At 44.6% G+C, this 18,258-nt stretch overlaps 1 protein-coding gene across 8 annotated transcripts in view; it reads left to right on the top strand.

The window, feature by feature from the left end:
- Positions 1-18,258, top strand: part of STAT3 (signal transducer and activator of transcription 3) — a 77,606-nt gene that overhangs the window by 37,318 nt on the left and 22,030 nt on the right. For 4 of the 8 annotated variants that reach the window (XM_008966486.5, XM_008966489.5, XM_063599037.1 and 1 more), the window contains exons 2-8: positions 5,776-5,907; positions 7,584-7,728; positions 8,637-8,735; positions 14,854-14,949; positions 15,451-15,532; positions 15,746-15,840; positions 16,017-16,168. In XM_008966486.5, the coding sequence (XP_008964734.3) occupies positions 5,776-5,907; positions 7,584-7,728; positions 8,637-8,735; positions 14,854-14,949; positions 15,451-15,532; positions 15,746-15,840; positions 16,017-16,168 (801 nt within the window). Of the gene's footprint in view, positions 1-5,758; positions 5,908-7,583; positions 7,729-8,636; positions 8,736-14,853; positions 14,950-15,450; positions 15,533-15,745; positions 15,841-16,016; positions 16,169-18,258 lie in introns of those variants that run through there. The other 4 variants (XM_008966487.5, XM_003813878.6, XM_003813876.7 and 1 more) reach the window with 3 other exon arrangements.

The raw sequence follows: 18,258 nt of genomic DNA on the forward strand, positions 1-18,258 counted from the left end.
AATCTATGATGGAGCAGGTATAGTGGGATGCTGTTTCATGATTTAATTTGGACCTTCAGGGAGTAGACTGTGATGCCTCTGCATTTGTATCCAAGACAAATAATTAAATAGTCTATTTTTGGCTGGGCATGATGCCTCATGCCTGCAGTCCCAGCACTTTGGGAGGCTGAGGTGGGAGGATCACTTGAGGCCAGGAGTTCAAGATCAGTCTGGGCAACAAAATGAGACCTTGTCTCTACAAAAACTACGAAAAATTAGCTGAACATTGTGGCTTGTGCCCCTAGTCCCAGCTACTCAGGTCCCTGAGTTAGGAGGATTGCTTGAGCCCAGGAGTTGGAGGTTACAGTGATCTATATTTGCCACTGCACTCCAGCCTGGGTGACAGAGAGAGACCCTGTCTCAAAAAATAAAGTCTGTTTTTAAAATTAATTTTGAACACTGGAGTTTATTACAAAAAGCAGTTGGTTCTTTTTTTAAATCATTTTTTTTTAGGAGAACCACCGCTTTTTGGCTACATTGTCTAGAGTAGCAGTGTTCAATAAAAATAAGATCCAAGTCACATATGTAATGTTAAGTTTTCTTTTAGTTTCTTTTTCTTTTCTTTTCTCTTCTTTCTTTCTTTCTTTTTTTTTTTTTGATATGCAGTCTCACTCTGTTGCCCAGGCTGGAGTGCAGTGGCACGATCTTGGCCCACTGCAACCCCGCCTCCCGGGTTCAAGCAATTCTCCTGCCTCAGCCTCCCGAGTAGCTGGGACTACAGGCATGTGCCACCACACCCAGCTAATTTTTGTATTTTTAGTAGAGATGGAGCTTTGCCATGTTGGCCAGTTTGGTCTGAAACTCCTGACCTCGGGTGATCCACATGCCTTGGCCTCCCTAAGTGCTGGGATTACAGGCATGAGCCACCATGCCCTACCAATGTTAAATTTTCTAGTAGCCATATTAAAAGAAGTAAAAAGAAATGGGTGAAGTTAATTTTAATAATATATTTTATTTAACCCAATATATCTAAAATATTATCATTTCAATATGAACAAGATACTTTACATTCTTTTGTTTTTCACTAAGTCCTCAAAATCCAGTGTGTATTTTATATTGACAGCATATTTCAGTTTGAAGCAGCCACATTTCAAGTGCTCAGTAGCCACATGGGGCTAGTGACTCCATACTGGACTGTGTAGGTTTAGAGTTTCAGTAAATTTGTATGCAATAGAATCTACATAAATTGGCATATTATGCAGATTTCTTTGTATGCACATCAGTTCTTACATAGCATAAGTCAGGTCATGATGCTTTTAGTCTATGAGGCAGATTTTTTTTTTTTTGAGACAGAGTCTCACTCTGTCACCCAGGCTGGAGTGTAGATGCACAATCTTGGCTCACTGCAACCTCCATGTGAGGCAGATTTTAACTTGGCCCTAATGCAAATATTGTAAGAGAGATGTAATGGCCTTTGATTTCTTACAGAGGGCAATCAATACATGCCATGGTTACAATGCTTCAGCATATAGTATGCACGTCAGCCACTGCTTTTACTCTGGCTAGTGCTTAGTGTACCTGTACCACTGCCCAGGCAGCATCTGTCCTGTGGCAGGTGAATCTTAGGGTGGAAGGTGGCAAGTAACATTGCTTTTTTTTTTTTTTTTTTGAGAGGGAGTCTTGCTGTATTGCCCAGGCTGGAGTGCAGTGGTGCGATCTCGGCTCACTACAACCTCCACCTCCCGGGTTCAAGTGATTCTCCTGCCTCAGCCTCCCGAGTAGCTGGGATTACAGACGGCCACCACCATGCTCGGCTAATTTTTGTATTTTTAGTAGAGACGGGGTTTCACTATGTTGGCCAGGCTGGTCTCGAACTCCTGACCTCGTGATCCACCCGCCTCGGCCTCCCAAAGTTCTGGGATTACAGGTGTGAGCCACCGTGCCCAGCCTACATTTTTAAATTAATTAATTATAAGCAGGATCTCACCGTGTTGGCCAGACTGGTCTTGAACTGATAAGAGTTCAAGACCAGCCTAGGCAACATGGTAAAACCCTGTCTACTAAAAAATACAAAAAAAAAAATTAGCTGGGCATGGTGGTGCGTGCCTATAATCCCAGCTACTTGGGAGGCTGAGGCAGGAAAATCGCTTGAACCCGGGAGACTGAAGTTGCAGTGAGGTGAGATTGCACCACTGCACTCCAGCCTAGGCGATTCCATCTCAAAAACAACAACAACAAAATAACATTGTTGGAATATTTAGTTAATTTATAGAAGCGTATTGGCCTAATTGGGGCAAATACCTTATTCTGACATTCTCTCTATTTGCTTTACTGAGCTTTTTCACCAGTGGAATTTAAGCCCTTGATACATGAGGAGGGAAAATACCTTGGAGCTGTGCTGCACATGTAAAGTACACAGGAGATTTAGAAAACTTCGTAGCAAAAAAAAGAGTGTAAAGTATCTCATTAATAGTTTTTGTGGGCTGGACACGGTGGCTCAAGCCTATACTCTTGGCACATTGGGAGGCTGAGATGCATGAGTCTAGGAGTTTGAGACCAGCCTGGGCAACACAGTAGGACCCCGTCTCTACAAAAATAATCAGCCAGATGTGGTGCGCATCTGTAGTCCCAGTTACTTGAGAGGCTGAGGTGGGAGGATCGTTTGAGCTGGGAAGTTGAGGCTACAGTGAGCTGTGATTGAGCCACTGCACTCCAGCCTGGGTGACAGAGTGCCTGTCTCCAAAAAATAAATAAATAAATAATAATATGTTTTGTATGATCATATGTTGCAATAACATTTTGGATATATTAAATGAAATAAAATACATTAAAATTAATTTCACCTGTTTCTTTTCTTTTTTTTTTTTTTGAGACGGAGTCTCACTATGTCATCAGGCTGGAGTGCAGTGGCACGATCTCGGCTCACTGCAACCTCCTCCTCCTGGGTTCAAGCGATTCTTCTGCCTCAGCCTCCCTAGTAGCTGGGATTAAAGGCATGTGCCACCACACTCAGCTAATTTTTGTATTTTTAGTAGAGACGGGGTTTCACCATATTGGCCAGGATGGTCTCGATCTCCTGACCTCATGATCCGCCCGCCTTGGCCTCCCAAAGTTCTGGGATTACAGGCGTGAGCCACTGCACCCAGCCTCTTTTAACTTTTTAAGTATGGCTACCAGAAAATTTAAAATGCATGTGTGGCCTGTATTCTATTTCTGTTGGATGCTGCTGCCTTAGATTATTAATTATTCAATGTAAAGACTGCTGGGAGGTACTACCTGCACTTCCCTGAATATATGCTTGAGAGCTCCACCAGCCGTCTTCACAGTAGCAAGAGGGGTATTCTGAGTCTGTCCCCCAAAGAGGGAGGGAGAAGTGCAGCCCTCTCAGGTTCTGTCAGAAAACCTGATCCCAGGCCAGGCGTGGTAGCTTACGCCTGTAATCCCAGCACTTTGGGAGGTCGAGGCAGGAGGATTGCTTAAGCCCAGGAGTTCGAGACAAGCCTGGGCAACACAGTGAAGACCCTATCTCTATAAAAATTTTTTTAAAAAAATTAGCCAGGTGCAGCAATGCTGCCTGTACTCCCAGCTGCTTGGGAGGCTGAGGTAGGAGGATTGCCTGAGCCCAGGAGTTAGAGGTTGCAGGAGTTAGAGGTTCCACGATCGCACCTTTCATTCCGTTACATTTGCTGCCTTGAGAACAGAAGACCTGCTGGTTTTGTTGCCAGTTTGCTCAGTCATTTTTATGAAAAAGCCAGTGCTAACTAGGTGCTTCTTCGTGCCTTCTCTGAGAATCAAGAACTCTAGTACGTTTGCGTGTGTTCAGTCTCTCATTAAATGTTCTCACTATCCCAGAGAACCATCTCATTGGACCTTGGTCTGTACATACCTTCATCTTTGGCTCTGACTTGTAATTATTTTTAGAACTTCTCTTTTTTTTTTTTTTTTTGGAGACAGAGTTTTGCTCTAGTTGCCCAGACTGGAATGCAGTGGCACGATCTCAGCTCACCTCAACCTCTGCCTTCCAGGTTCAAGCAATTCTCCTGCCTCAACCTCTTGAGTAGCTGTAATTACAGGCATGTGCCACCACACCTGGCTAATTTTGTGTTTTTAGTAGAGACAGGGTTTCTCCAAGTTGGTCAGGCTGGTCTCAAACTCCCGACCTCAGGTGATCTGCCCGCCTTGGCCTCCCAAAGTGCTGGGATTACAGGCGTAAGCCACTGTGCCTGGCCTAATTTTAGAACTTGTTAAAACAACTTGGCCTCTATTGATATTTCCATGACCCATGCTATTCAGAAAGAGGATTACAGGTAATTAGCTGGCTGGGTTTCTCATACCAGAGCATTTCACTGGGATGTTCCTGAACCTGGGACAACTTTTATGCCTGACATTTTTCTTTCCTTCTCTGTTGTCCCAGACTAAGCAATTTTTAAAATAGTTATTATTTGTTGAGTAGGAGAATCTCAGGCAGATCTTCCTGGATCCTCATTTATACTTTTAAACCTGTAGTCTTGGAATTAGCGCTCTGTCCCCCAACCCCAAGCATCCAATTTCTACATTTTGGCCACAGTACAGGTTTACTGTGTATAACTAAAAGGGCTGTGGAGTAGAAAGAAAGGAACCGACATTTGTTGGGCATCTGTTATGTGCCATGCACTGAGCTGGATGCTGTAGGAATATCTCAATACCTCTGAGGAGTGGGAATTATTATCTCTATTTTTTTTTTTTTTTTTTTTTGAGACGGAGTCTCGCTCTGTCGCCCAGGCTGGAGTGCAGTGGCGTGATCTCGGCTCACTGCAAGCTCCGCCTCCCGGGTTCACGCCATTCTCCTGCCTCAGCCTCCCGAGTAGCTGGGACTACAGGCGCCCGCTACCACGCCCGGCTAATTTTTTTGTATTTTTAGTAGAGACGGGGTTTCACCGTGTTAGCCAGGATGGTCTCGATCTCCTGACCTCGTGATCCGCCCGCCTCGGCCTCCCAAAGTGCTGGGATTACAGGCGTGAGCCACCGCGCCGGGCTATTATCTCTATTTTATAGACAAGGGAATAGTAATCTGGGAGTTAAGTAATTTTTTAATTTCACACACTTCTGGTAGATAATGGATTCTAGAACCTGGCATAATAGCCACTTGTCATCCCAGTGTAAAAGAGATGTGTGGCCAGATGGGGTGGCTCACATATGTAATCCCAGCACTTTGGGAAGCCGAGGCAGGAGGATGACTTGAGCCCAGGAGTTCAAGACCAGCCTGGGCATGTTTTGTTTGTCTCACGAAACATTTTTTAAAAAATGAGTGTGGCATGGTGTTGTGTGCCTATAGTCCCAGCTCCTCGGGAGGCTGAGGTGGGAGGATCTCTTGAGCCCATGATCATGCCATTGCACTCTAGCCTGGGCCACAGAGCAAGACTCTGTCTTCAAAAAATAATAAAAAGGAGCTGTGATTATCCCAAGGTGGGGATTGTGAATGTGTTTGTATTGTTCTAAACTGGGAGAAACAGGCTGGGTGTGTTGGCTTATGCCTGTAATCTCAGCACTTTGGGAGGCCAAGGTGGGAGGATCACTTGAGTCCAGGAGTTCAAGGCCACCCTGGGCAACAGGCAAAAAATAGAGACCCCATCTCTATTTTTTAAAAATAAAATAAACTGGGAGAAAGAAGCAGGGTCCTCCCCAGAGCATCTTTATCCCTAGTCACAGACCTGACACCTGTGTTGGGCAATGGCTACTTCTAGATTGTTTACCCCTACTGGGACTTGTGGTGACCATATGCACACTTTGGTTTACAGTTGGGACCCCTGATTTTAGCAGGATGGCCCAATGGAATCAGCTACAGCAGCTTGACACACGGTACCTGGAGCAGCTCCATCAGCTCTACAGTGACAGCTTCCCAATGGAGCTGCGGCAGTTTCTGGCCCCTTGGATTGAGAGTCAAGATTGGTAAGTCCTTCTTAAGTGACTCTCCAAATTGTTAGGTTTCAGTTTGAGTCAAGAGACATGAACTCTTAATGTCATGCTTTGCTGTTCCATTAAAAAATGTATGGGTACAGGTGATGGGGAAAATGAGATCAGGAGATAAAGTGGCACCCTTTGGTCTTGTAAAGCCTTTTTTATATTAGAAGGGCATGTGGGCAACTGTCTTTGACACATTGAAACCGCCTGTATGGTGGTGGATGTCTTGAAGGTTGATTTGGACCTCATTTACTTGGGCAGATCCTCTATATATTCTGATAATCCAGTGATGTGGTAGACATATTTTTTCTCTGAATGTGAATTCTGTCATAGCTAGAACTTTGGGTTGATACTTGTAATTCCCCTTTAGTTAAAGGAAGGAGCCACAGGGGTGTATTAGTCTGTTCTCAATTTGCTATAAAGAAATACCTGAGACTGGGTAATTTATAAGAAAAGAGGTTTAATCGGCTCATAGTTCTGCAGGCTATATAGGAAGCATAGCAGCATCTGCTGCTGGGGAGGCCTCAGCAAGCTTCCAATCATGGCGGAAGGCAGAGAGGGAGCAGGCAGGTCACATGGCCACAGCAAGAGCAAGAGAGCAAGGGGGAGGTGCCACACACTTTTAAACTATCAGATCTCACAAGAACTCACTGTCTCGAGGACAGTATCAACAGGGATGGTATTAAACCATTCATGAGAAACCCACCCCCATGATCCAGTCACCTTCCACCAGGCCCCACCTCAAACAGTGGGGGTTACATTTCAGTATGAGATTTGGGCAGGGATGTAGATCCAAACTAGATCACAGGATAAGGGAAATAGATTCCATTCATAGAGCAGATAATGGCACAGATGTCCAGCAACTATTTTCTTCACTTTAATATGCTCAGGCTCACTACTGATTTTGGTTTAATTCAGGCCAGTGTTAAAATGACCTGGTTTTTCCAGAATGCATACTCTGATTTGGGGAAGGGCCAGGAGGTGATTCACAGATGTTGGAGATAGGCCATCCCAGCCTGGGATTACTTATTTGTACTGATAAATCTGACCAGAGTTAATTGAGGGTTTAAAGCAAAACAGCATATCTGTCTACTTTGCTCAAATATTTTACAAATACAACAGATTATGAGAGTGGGTAATAATATCTGGAATAATTGTTTTTTTGTTTTGTGGTTTTGTTTTTTTTTTTTTTTGAAACGGAGTCTGGCTGTAGCCCAGGCTGGAGTGCAGTGGTGCAATCTCGGCTCACTGCACCTCTGCCTCTTGGATTCAAGCGATTCTCCTGCCTCAGCCTCCCAAGTAGCTGGGATTACAGGTGCCCACCACCACACCTGGCTAATTTTTTATTTTTAGTAGAGACAGCGTTTCACCATGTTGGCCAGGTTGGTCTGGAACTCCTGACCTCAGGTGATCCGCCTGCCTCAGCCTCCCAAAGTGCTGGGATTACAGGCGTGAGCCACCGTGCCTGGCCTGGAATAATTGTTAATAATTATTACATTGATGGCATTTTATTGCTGAGCAAGAAGAATCTAACATGATGAATGGGTTATAGCATCAAGTTTGCTTTGTTTTTTTGTTTTTTTCCTCTTTCTTGATGGTGATTTCTGTGTTTGTGTGTATGCGTCGGCTTCAGAGCCATTCTTTATCATTCTTCCTTTTCCTAGGGCATATGCGGCCAGCAAAGAATCACATGCCACTTTGGTGTTTCATAATCTCCTGGGAGAGATTGACCAGCAGTATAGCCGCTTCCTGCAAGAGTCGAATGTTCTCTATCAGCACAATCTACGAAGAATCAAGCAGTTTCTTCAGGTATGATGAGAAACTGAGGACAAGGAGAAACAGGACCCGCAGAGTCGGGTGTTAGTGTTCTTTCCTGGAAGCATTTATTTTCTCATTTGGCTAAGTAACGAGAATCTATCTTGTATTTTCAATCACAGGAGAAGTAATTAGCCCTTTCTCAAAGCTCTGTATACTTACCCGTGAGCATCATTACCTGAGAATCACTTCTCTTGTCACAGTTGAAGTAATAAAGTGATTGTTATGTTAATCATACATGTTAGCATGTTAACGCGGTCCACTGATAGGAAGATGACTCTCACTGTTACATGTTAAATGTTTGACCGTAATGGGATACTTCTTGACTAAGTCAGTAGCTTCCCTGCAAGACCAGGATAGTATACTGTGTAAAGACTCAGACAAGGCCAGGCATGGTGGCTCACGCCTGTAATCCCAACACCTTAGGAGGTTGAGGTGGGAGGATTGCTTGAGCCCGGGAGTTTTGAGACCAGCTTGGGCAACATAACAAGACACCATCTCTACAGAAATTTTTTTTAAAAACTAGCTGATTGTGGTGGCATGCACCTGTGGTCCCAGCTACTCAGAAGGCTGAGGTGAGAAAATTGTTTGAGCCTGGGAGGTCGAAGCTGCAATAAGCCGTGATTGCGCCACTGCACTCCAGCCTGGCAGACAGAGTGAGAGCCAGTCTCAAAAAAAAAAAAAAAGACTCAGGCTAATGTGCCTTCTGTTACAGAAATAGTAACGACCTCCCCTTAGCCCCCCCGACAGAGAGCCTTCACCCAGGCTCTGAAGCCTTTGTTCCGTTGTTTCCTAGAATAAATGCTTTCCTTGATGAATACATTAGTTTTAAAGTGCCACAGTTCAGTCCACATCTCCATGGTCTGCTGCTGATTTTTATTCTCTTTCTCTCCTACTTATAGAGCAGGTATCTTGAGAAGCCAATGGAGATTGCCCGGATTGTGGCCCGGTGCCTGTGGGAAGAATCACGCCTTCTACAGACTGCAGCCACTGCGGCCCAGGTGAGACCTGAGACAAAACAAATCCCTGGTCTGGGAGGAATGGAAAATCAAACAACTTTATAATGAGATAAATTATTAGATCTACTAAAAATGAAGGAAAAGAAATGAAATAGATCAATAATCATAAAAATGCATTGAAAAACTCTAAAAAAAAAGAAAGTTCCACCCCCCAAAATACATTGAAAAACTCTAAAAAAAAGAAAGTTCCACCAAAAGAATCCAACAGACCCAATGGTTTAAAAGTTTTGTTTTGTTCTGACAAATTTTCTTTCTTTTTCTTTTTTTTTTTTTCTGAGACAGAGTTTTGCTCTTGTTACCCAGGCTAGAGTGCATTGGCGCGATCTTGGCTCACTGCAACCTCCACCTCCAGGGTTCAAGTGATTCTCCTGCCTCAGCCTCAAGAGTAGCTGGGATTATAGGCGTGTGCCACCACACCCAGCTAATTTTGTATTTTTAGTAGAGACGGGGTTTCTTCATGTTGGTCAGGCTGGTCTCGAGCTCCTGACCTCAGGTGATCCGCCCGCCTCAGCCTCCCACAGTGCTGGGATTACAGGCGTGAGCCACTGTGCCCGGCCTGTTCTGACAAACTTTCATAGTACAGATTATTCCAATATCATTCAAACTTTTCCAAAGTATAGGAAAACAAGGGATGTTTTCAGCTTATTTTATGAGGCTGGAAAAATCCTCATATCAAAACCTAAAAAACAGCCAGGTGTAGTAGCTCACGCCTGTAATCCCAGCACTTTGGGAGGCTGAGACGGGCAGATTGCCTGAGCCTCAGGAGTTCGAGACCAGCTGGGGCAATGTAGCGAGACCTCATCTCTCTTTTTTTTTTTTTTTGAGACAGAGTCTCTCTCTGTCGTCCAGGCTGGAGTGCAGTGGTGCCATCTTAGCTCACTGCAACCTCCGCCTCCCAGGTTCAAGCGATTCTCTTGCCTCAGCCTCCCGACTAGCTGGGACTACAGGTGTGTGCCACCAAGCCCGGCTAATTTTTTGTATTTTTTTTTAGTAGAGATGGGGTTTCACCTTGTTAGGCAGGATGGTCTTGATCTCCTGACTTCATGATCCACCGGCCGCAGCCTCCCAAAGTGCTGGGATTATAGGCATGAGCCACCACACCCGGCCTTTTTTTTTTTTTTGAGACAGAGTCTTGCTCTGTTGCCAGGCTGGAGTGCAGTGGCGTGATCTCAGCTCACTGCAACTTCTGCCTCCCAGGTTCAAGCTATTCCCCTGCCTCAGCCTCCCAAGTAGCTGGGACTACAGGCGCGCGCCACCACACCCAGCTAATTTTTTGTGTTTTTAGTAGAGATGGGGTTTCACTGTGTTAGCCAGGATAGTCTCGATCTCTTGACCTCGTGATCCGCCCGCCTCGGCCTCCCAAAGTGCTGGGATTACAGGCGTGAGCAACCGCACCCGGCTTAATTAAGGATCTTTCTAAACACAAGAAAGAATATTTATCAGAAACCAAAGGGAGCATGATGCACAGTGGTGAAACACTATTCTCAGTAAAAACAGCAAAAGATAAGGATGTCTTTTACCATTGATACTTTTCTGAGGGATCCAGCCTATGCAAAAAGAAAAAGAAATGAGGGTACAAATATTGGAAAGCAAGGGACAGAACTCTTATTATTTACAGATAGATAGGTCTTCCTCGAAGATCCAAGAGAAACAAAACTAACAATAACAATTGGAACTAGCAAGGTTTAGAAAGGCCATTGTATACAAGATAAATATTTTTAGAATCTGCAGTTCCCCTAATCAGTAGCAGCAGTAACCTGTTAGAAGATGTAATGAAAGTAAAGATCTGGGCCAGGTAATCCAAGCACTTTGGGAGGCCAAGGTGGGCAGATCATGAGGTCAAGAGATTGAGACCATCCTGGCCAACATGATGAAACCCCATCTCTACTAAAAATACAAAAATTAGCTGGGTGTGGTAGTACGCGCCTGTAGTCCCAGCTACTCGGGAAGCTGAGGCAGGAGAATCGCTTGAACCTGGGAGGCGGAGGTTGTAGTGAACCAAGATTGCACCACTGCACTCCTGGGTGACAGAGCGAGACTCCGTCCGAAAAAAAAAAAAAGAAAGATCTGATTCATAGTAGTAAAACTAAATGTATGCAATTTGCATATACTATTGGTATGTATGGGAAAATATCTGGAAACATATATACTAAATCATTAAAGTAGTCGGTCATAGGAGACTTTTTTACTTTCTGTGAGGGGTTTTACCGTCTTTAATATCCTATAATCAGGGACATTTTTTCTTTTTCTCCGTGACCCCCTGCTTTTTAAAAAATTGTGGTGAAATACACATAACATTACATTTCAAATTTACCTTTGTAACCTTTGTTTTTTTTTTTTTTGAGACAGTCTCACTCTGTCACCCAGGCTGGAGTGCAGTGGTGTGATCACAGCTCACTGCAGCCTCAACCACCTGGGCCCTAGCGATCCTCCTGCCTCAGCCTTATGAGTAGCTGGGACTACAGGCACATGCCACCATGCCCAGCTAATTTTTTTTTTTTGGTAGAGATGGGCTCTTGCCATGTTTCCCAGGCTGGTGTTGAACTCCTGGGCTCATCAACTGATGAGAAAGAGCTCTCCAGGCAGAAAGAAGATCATGTTCAAAGACAGAAACAGAAACGTGTATTCTTGGGAGAAGTGTAGAAAGTTCAGCATCTGATTGGGTCGGGGAAGACAAGCTAGTCAAGGCCACATGACGTTTTAATTAGTCATGCTTAACAGTGGGGCCCTGGAAGAGCAGTTTACCACAAGGGGCCAACTGCTTCGGTTTGAACCCGCAGCCCTGCCACTTGCTCTGTAACCTTAAGTAAACAATTTTTACTCTCTCTGTTCCTCCAATGGGAGTGATAACAATACCTTCTTCATAGAATTAATTCATACATGTAAAATGCTTAGAACAGTATCTGACACATAAATGCAAAATAATTTAACTGCTTTCTGCTGCTGCTGACATCACTATCATCACCCTCACCATTACTGTAGGAAATGGGGACCCAGTGAAGAATTTTTTTTTTTCTTTTGAGACAGAGTCTCACTCTGTCACCCAGGCCGGAGTGCAGTGACGCGATTTCGGCCCACTGCAACCTCTGCCTCTCAGGTTCAAGCGATTCTCATGTCTCAGCTTCCCAAGTGCTGGGATTACAGGCATGAGCCACCACACTGGGCTAATTTTTTGTATTTTTAGTGAGATAGGGTTTCACCATGTTGGCCAGGCTGGTCTCAAACTCCTGACCTCAGGTGATCCGTCCACCTTGGCCTCCCAAAGTGCTGGGATTACAGGCATAAGCCACTGTGTCCGGCCCTAGTGAGGAATTTTAAGCAGAAAACTGATATGCTCAGGTGTGAGCGAGGTGGTAGGTAACACTTACTGTGCAGTGCCCTGTAGCCCAAGAGGTTAGCACACAGGCATTTGCCCAGGCAGCACTAGGATTTTCTGCTGTGGAAAACCTTTGTATTTTATCCTGCTCCACAAGATAAAAATAAGTGGTTTAAGTCAATTTGGATAGAGGCTCCAACTTACCATGGGAGGTAGGAAAGCCAAAGTTATCCCAAGGATGTTTTCAATCGTATGGATTAGGGGTCTGCAAACTGTGAGCGTGGCCCAAATCCAGCCTGCTGCTTGTTTTTGTAAATGAGGTTTTTTCGGAACCCAGCCTCACTCATTTATTTATGCATTATCTGTGGCTGCTTTGGTGCTGCAGTGGCAGGGCTATTTGTGGCAGGGACTGTATGACCCAGGAAACCAAAAATATTTACCCTCTGTCCCTTAGAGAAAAAGTTTGCAACCCCTGATATAAAGCTATAAGTTGGTTATTTGTGGCCTCAACCCAGGCCTCACTGCTATTTTTTTCTGTTTACAATACCTGGCATGCTCTTAAGTGTCTAGAATGGGTTAAAGATAGAAGAGTGGATGTAATCCCTGCTACCAAGGGCTGTCAGGCTAGTTGGGATTATAAGTACACAAACACTCAAAGTGAGAAAAACACAGAAAAGGATGTGTGTCATTTTGTCTAAGGAAGTTGAATAAGATTTCTCAGGAAAAGAAACATTTGAACTGAATTTGAAGGTGAATGAGTTCAGGTGTGTTTGGGCTGAAGCCCAGGCCATGCTGAGTGGATAGCGGGTGGGAAGAGAGTGTGGAAACACACTGCATGCAGGGAAGAGTGGGGAGTCTGGGGTGACCGAGGCACAGGGAGGGAAAGTTGAAGTTATCAATTGTGTGAAACAGCTTTCTGTGTTGGCCTGAGATGTTTATAGCTGGAAGCAGTGGGGAGCCAATAAAGTTTTTTACGAAGGTATTAGAGGTGGGTTTCTGTGGGTGATCGTTAATCATGTTTTCTCCCTTTAAGTGTAGTCTTGCTTGAGAAATAGACATGAGAAAGGAATGAAGGTTAAAACATCAGCTGTATTGTTGGTAAAACTAGAATGGAAAGTGTGGCTTGAGCTGGTAACCATAGGGGCTTTCCAATGCCTGTGCCCTGAGTTAGATCTTGGGGTAGAGAGACTGGATGTGCAGAGCAGCACCCCCACCCCACCCCAGCCATCCATATGGAGCTTCAGCTGCCATAGACCAACAAGGCAGAGGGATAGGCCTCTAGACCTGCTTCTAGAAACCAGGCTGCTGCTCTTGCTTGTGGTGGGCCCTAGGAAGGCAAGAGTGAGAGGAGGGAGGCACCAGCTTAGGTGCTGGGTTCTTTGAAGATCTGTGTGTACACAGAGTCTTTCTCTCCATCTTACCAATCAGATGAGTCACTGTCACTGTGGGAAGAAGTAGGGGCATGGGTCACCTTCCCAAAACTTCTAAGAAGCTTGTATTCTGTGGGCTTGGATAGGGACCATGGGAAAGGAAGAGAATGGTTGCCCATAAAACTGGCTGTAGTGTGGCCTCAAACTTCTGGACTTAAATGATCCTCCCACCTCAGCCTCCCAAGTAGCTAGAACTACAGGTATATGCCACCACGCCCAGCTAGTTAAAAAAATATATATATATATTTTTTTTCGTTGAGATGAGGTCTCTTTCTATGTTCCCTGGGCCGGTCTCAAACTCCCAGCCTCAAGTGATCCTCCTGCCTTGGTTTCCCAAAGTGCTAGGATTATAGGTGGGAGCTACCACGCCTAGCCCAAGCCTGTAATTTTTTTTTTTTTTTTTTTTTTGAGATGGAGTTTCACTTTTGTTGCTCAGGCTGGAGTGCATGGCGCAGTCTTGGCTCACCACAACCTCCACCTCCCGGGTTCAGGCGATTCTCCTTCCTCAGCCTCCCAAGTAGCTGGGATTACAGGCATGCACCACCAAGCTCAGCTAACTTTGTATTTTTAGTAGAGATGGGTTTCTCCGTGTCAGTCAGGCTGGTCTCAAACTCCTGACCTCAGGTAATCTGCCCACCTTGGCCTCCCAAAGTGCTGGGATTACAGGCATCAGCCACCGCACCTGGCACGAACCTGTAATTTTTAAGTTTCATATGCTATTTATTTTTTGTTATTTCTTTAATTAATTCATTCATTTATTCATTCGAGGTGGGGCCTCACTATGTTGACTAGGCTAGTTTTGAACTCCTGGCCTCAAGCAGTCCTTCCACTTCAGCCTTCCCAAGTGCTGATATTATAGGTGTGAGCTGCTACATCCAGCCTTCTTTCTTCTTTTTCTTTTTCCATGTGCTATTTGACATTTTCCAAGGTACCAGCCTCCCCTTCTCCCCAAGATAATATCTTTTAATATGGAATTTCATCCCTAGGGCAGGACTTTTTTTTTATTATCCCTCAGAAATATACTGGACACCACGTTTAAGTAGACATCCAACATCTGCTGTCATAAATTGTTTTGAATTTTTTGACATACTTGCCCATGAGCTTTTTGAAGGCATAGACCATGTCTTAGCTGAACATGTGGTCTCTTAGTGCCATAAAGGGGGTTTATGATATGACCTGTGTAGTGTCACCTGTGTAGTGACAGCACCACTGCCTCTGTTTCCCTTCCTCTTGTGATGGCAGCAGCGTCTCAAGCCAAACAAGAAGGGTAGTTAGGGTGGGATGGAAGCTGGGTAGAGGTATTCCTCTCCCCATAGTTCTGTGTTCACATGTGCATTGACCTCCTTTTTGGCAGCAAGGGGGCCAGGCCAACCACCCCACAGCAGCTGTGGTGACGGAGAAGCAGCAGATGCTGGAGCAGCACCTTCAGGATGTCCGGAAGAGAGTGCAGGTGATGCAAGTTACAAGCCTCGGGCAGGGAGCTTTCATTAATTTTTTTTTTTTTTTTTGAGACAGGGTCTTGCTCTGCCACTCAGGCTGGGCTGCAGTGGCATGATCACAGCTCACTGCAGCCTCGACCTCTCAGGCCCAAGCGATCCTCCTACCTCATCCTCCCAAGTAGCCGGGACCACAGGCATGCACCACCACGCCCAGCTAATTTAAAAAAAAAAATTTGTAGAGATGGGGGTCTCCCTGTGTTGTCCAGGCTGATCATGAACTCCTGGGCTCAAGTGATCCTCCCAACTCAGCCTCTCAAAGTGCTGGCATTACAGGCGTGAGCCACTGCGCCTGGCCAACAGGGAGCCTTCTCTTAGGGATACTGCCTGCAGGTCCTGCATGTATCTTTTTTGAGGTTTTGGCTTCATTTGAATTCTCCTCAGAAACTTTATATTTTCTGTTCCCAAGGAAATCTTTCTTTACTTCTGTTTTTTTGTTTGCTTATTTTAAACAGGATCTAGAACAGAAAATGAAAGTGGTAGAGAATCTCCAGGATGACTTTGATTTCAACTATAAAACCCTCAAGAGTCAAGGAGGCAAGTGAATATTAGAGATGTTAAAATCTCTAGAAAGTGAGTTTGTGTTGTTGAGTTGAAAGACTCATTTGTCTTAACTCTGTTTAGATCTTAAGGCGGGCGGGGCGCAAGGGAGTTACGGGTCCTCAAAGGAGCCTGGTCATTAAGGACAGGAGTATTCCCTCAGGTCAAGGAGTATTCCCTCAGGTCAAGGAGTTTTTTCTTCCTTCGCAGACATGCAAGATCTGAATGGAAACAACCAGTCAGTGACCAGGCAGAAGATGCAGCAGCTGGAACAGATGCTCACTGCGCTGGACCAGATGCGGAGAGTAAGGGCATAGGTCGGACCACTTCCCCCATGTGTCTCGCTCACTTGCGGGATTTCAGCGTCTTGTGGCAGAACTTGCTTGGTTTCTAAGAAGTTCCTGCTCTGGAGTTGACTAAAGAATGTGGTTAGAGACAGTCTGAGGAAATGTTTTCTGACTTTGTTTTGGTTTCCAACCAGAGCATCGTGAGTGAGCTGGCGGGGCTTTTGTCAGCGATGGAGTACGTGCAGAAAACTCTCACGGACGAGGAGCTGGCTGACTGGAAGAGGCGGCAACAGATTGCCTGCATTGGAGGCCCGCCCAACATCTGCCTAGATCGGCTAGAAAACTGGTAAAGGATGAAAGAAGCTTTTCCTTTCTTTCTCGAAAGCTAGATTGAATTCTGATCTTAACTGCAGGCCCACAGAATTGGTACTATATCTCCAACGTGGGGACTTTTCCATATTCAAATTTAGCCCAAGAATTAAAGTTTTTACTTTATTTCGGCCAGGCGCTGTGGCTCACACCTGTAATCCCAGCACTTTGGGAGGCCGAGGCAGGTGGATCATGAGGTCAGGAGATCGAGACCATCCTGGCTAACATGGTGAAAACACATCTCTACTAAAAACATAAAAAAATTAGCCGGGCGTGGTGGTGCGCACCTGTAGTCCCAGCTACTCTGGGCGGCTGAGGCAGGAGAATCACTTGAACCTGGGATATGGAAGTTGCAGTGAGCGGAGATCTTACTATACCGCACACCAACCAGCCTGGGAGACAGAGTGAGACTCCATCTCAAAAAAAATAAAAATAAAATAAAGTTTTTACTTTATTTGGAGAAACTTTGTTTTAAAAAATATATTTATATTATTATATTTTAAGTATATTTTACTTAATAATTCAATTAAGGCTTTTGGTTTAACTGTATTTAACAGATAGACAAACCTTTTAATTTTAGTTACTTTAGTAATCTAAAATGTCACATGCCCTTTTTAAGGGAAAAAATTCAAATACAGAAAATTAATCAAGAGAAGAAAAAATTTTTAAATGAAATCATCAGCAGTACTAGTAGTTAAAATTTTAGTTGATGTTCAATCTAGACATCTGTCATTATGTATATACACATTATGTATATACACATAAAGATAGAAATTTATACAGTTTATATTAGGATCCTTTTTTTTTCTTTTTTTGGAGTCAGGGTCTCACTGTGTTACCCAGTCTAGAGTACAGTTATGCAGTCATGGCTCACTGGAGCCTTGACCTCCTGGGTTCAGGCAGTCTTCCCACCTTAGCCTTCTCAGTAGCTGGGACTACAGGCATGCACCACCACACCTGGCTAATTTTTAAATTTTTTATAGAGACAGGGTCTTACTTTGTTGTCTGGGCTGGTCTCAAATTCCTGGGCTCAAGGGATCATCCCACTTCGGCCTCTCAAAAGCTCTGGAATTATAGATGTGAGCTGCCGTGCCCAGCCCAGGATCTTCCTTTATATGCTTTTCTGTAATTTGCACTTTTACCTTCATCCAGCATATCTTACTGCAACCCTTCCTGTGCAAGGCCCTATAGTGAGCATGTTGCACCAGCTTGCCTTAGGAGAAACTTGAGATACAGAGCCTGCACTGGAAATTTAGGGCAACTCTACATGAGAATGCCTGTCTATTCATATCCTCACTAACCCTGAGTGTTGTTAATTTACTGAAAGCAGTTTTAAATGCTTCCTGACCAGGGAACGAAGAAGCTTAAGTTCTGGGAATGGGAGGATAGAAGTGCCAGAAAAGAGCTCAGGAGTTCAGAAATCCCTGCAGCGGTCCCCCTCCCTCTCCTTTCACTTTCTGTCTTTCTGGTCTTTTGGTCTTTGTTACACTAGTGATAAACCATCAAAGAATGATGGAATGATGCTAACTTCTCTCTTTTTTTAATTTTTTTGAGACACAGTCTCACTCTGTCACCCAGGTTAGAGTGCAGTGGCATGATCTTGGCTTACTGCAACCTCCTCCTCCCAGGTTCAAGCGATTCTTAGCCACAACCTTCCAAGTAGCTGGGATTACAGGCCCATGCCACCATGCCTGGCTATTTTTTTGTATTTTAGTAGATCGACCTGCCTCGGCCTCTCAAATTTTTGGGATTACAGGTGTCAGCCACTGCACCTGGCCTAATATCTCTATTCCTGGAGATAGATTTAATGAGCTTTTTCTCCCTCTCTATTCACTTATTCCTTGTGCATGTTATCAATATTTTGAAACATAATGTCATGTCTTTTGATCAGTTGAAGGCTGACATTGAAAAGGCTTATGGGGATTGGGTGTTGTGGCTCACGCCTGTAAATCCCAATGCTTTGGGAGGCAGAGTCGCGAGGATCACTTGAACCCAGGAGTTTGAGACCAGCCTGGGCAACAAAGTGAGATCCCATCCCTACAAAAATTTAAAAAACTAGACATGTGC

This window comes from Pan paniscus, chromosome 19 (assembly GCF_029289425.2).
Source record: "Pan paniscus chromosome 19, NHGRI_mPanPan1-v2.0_pri, whole genome shotgun sequence".
NCBI lineage: Eukaryota > Metazoa > Chordata > Mammalia > Primates > Hominidae > Pan > Pan paniscus.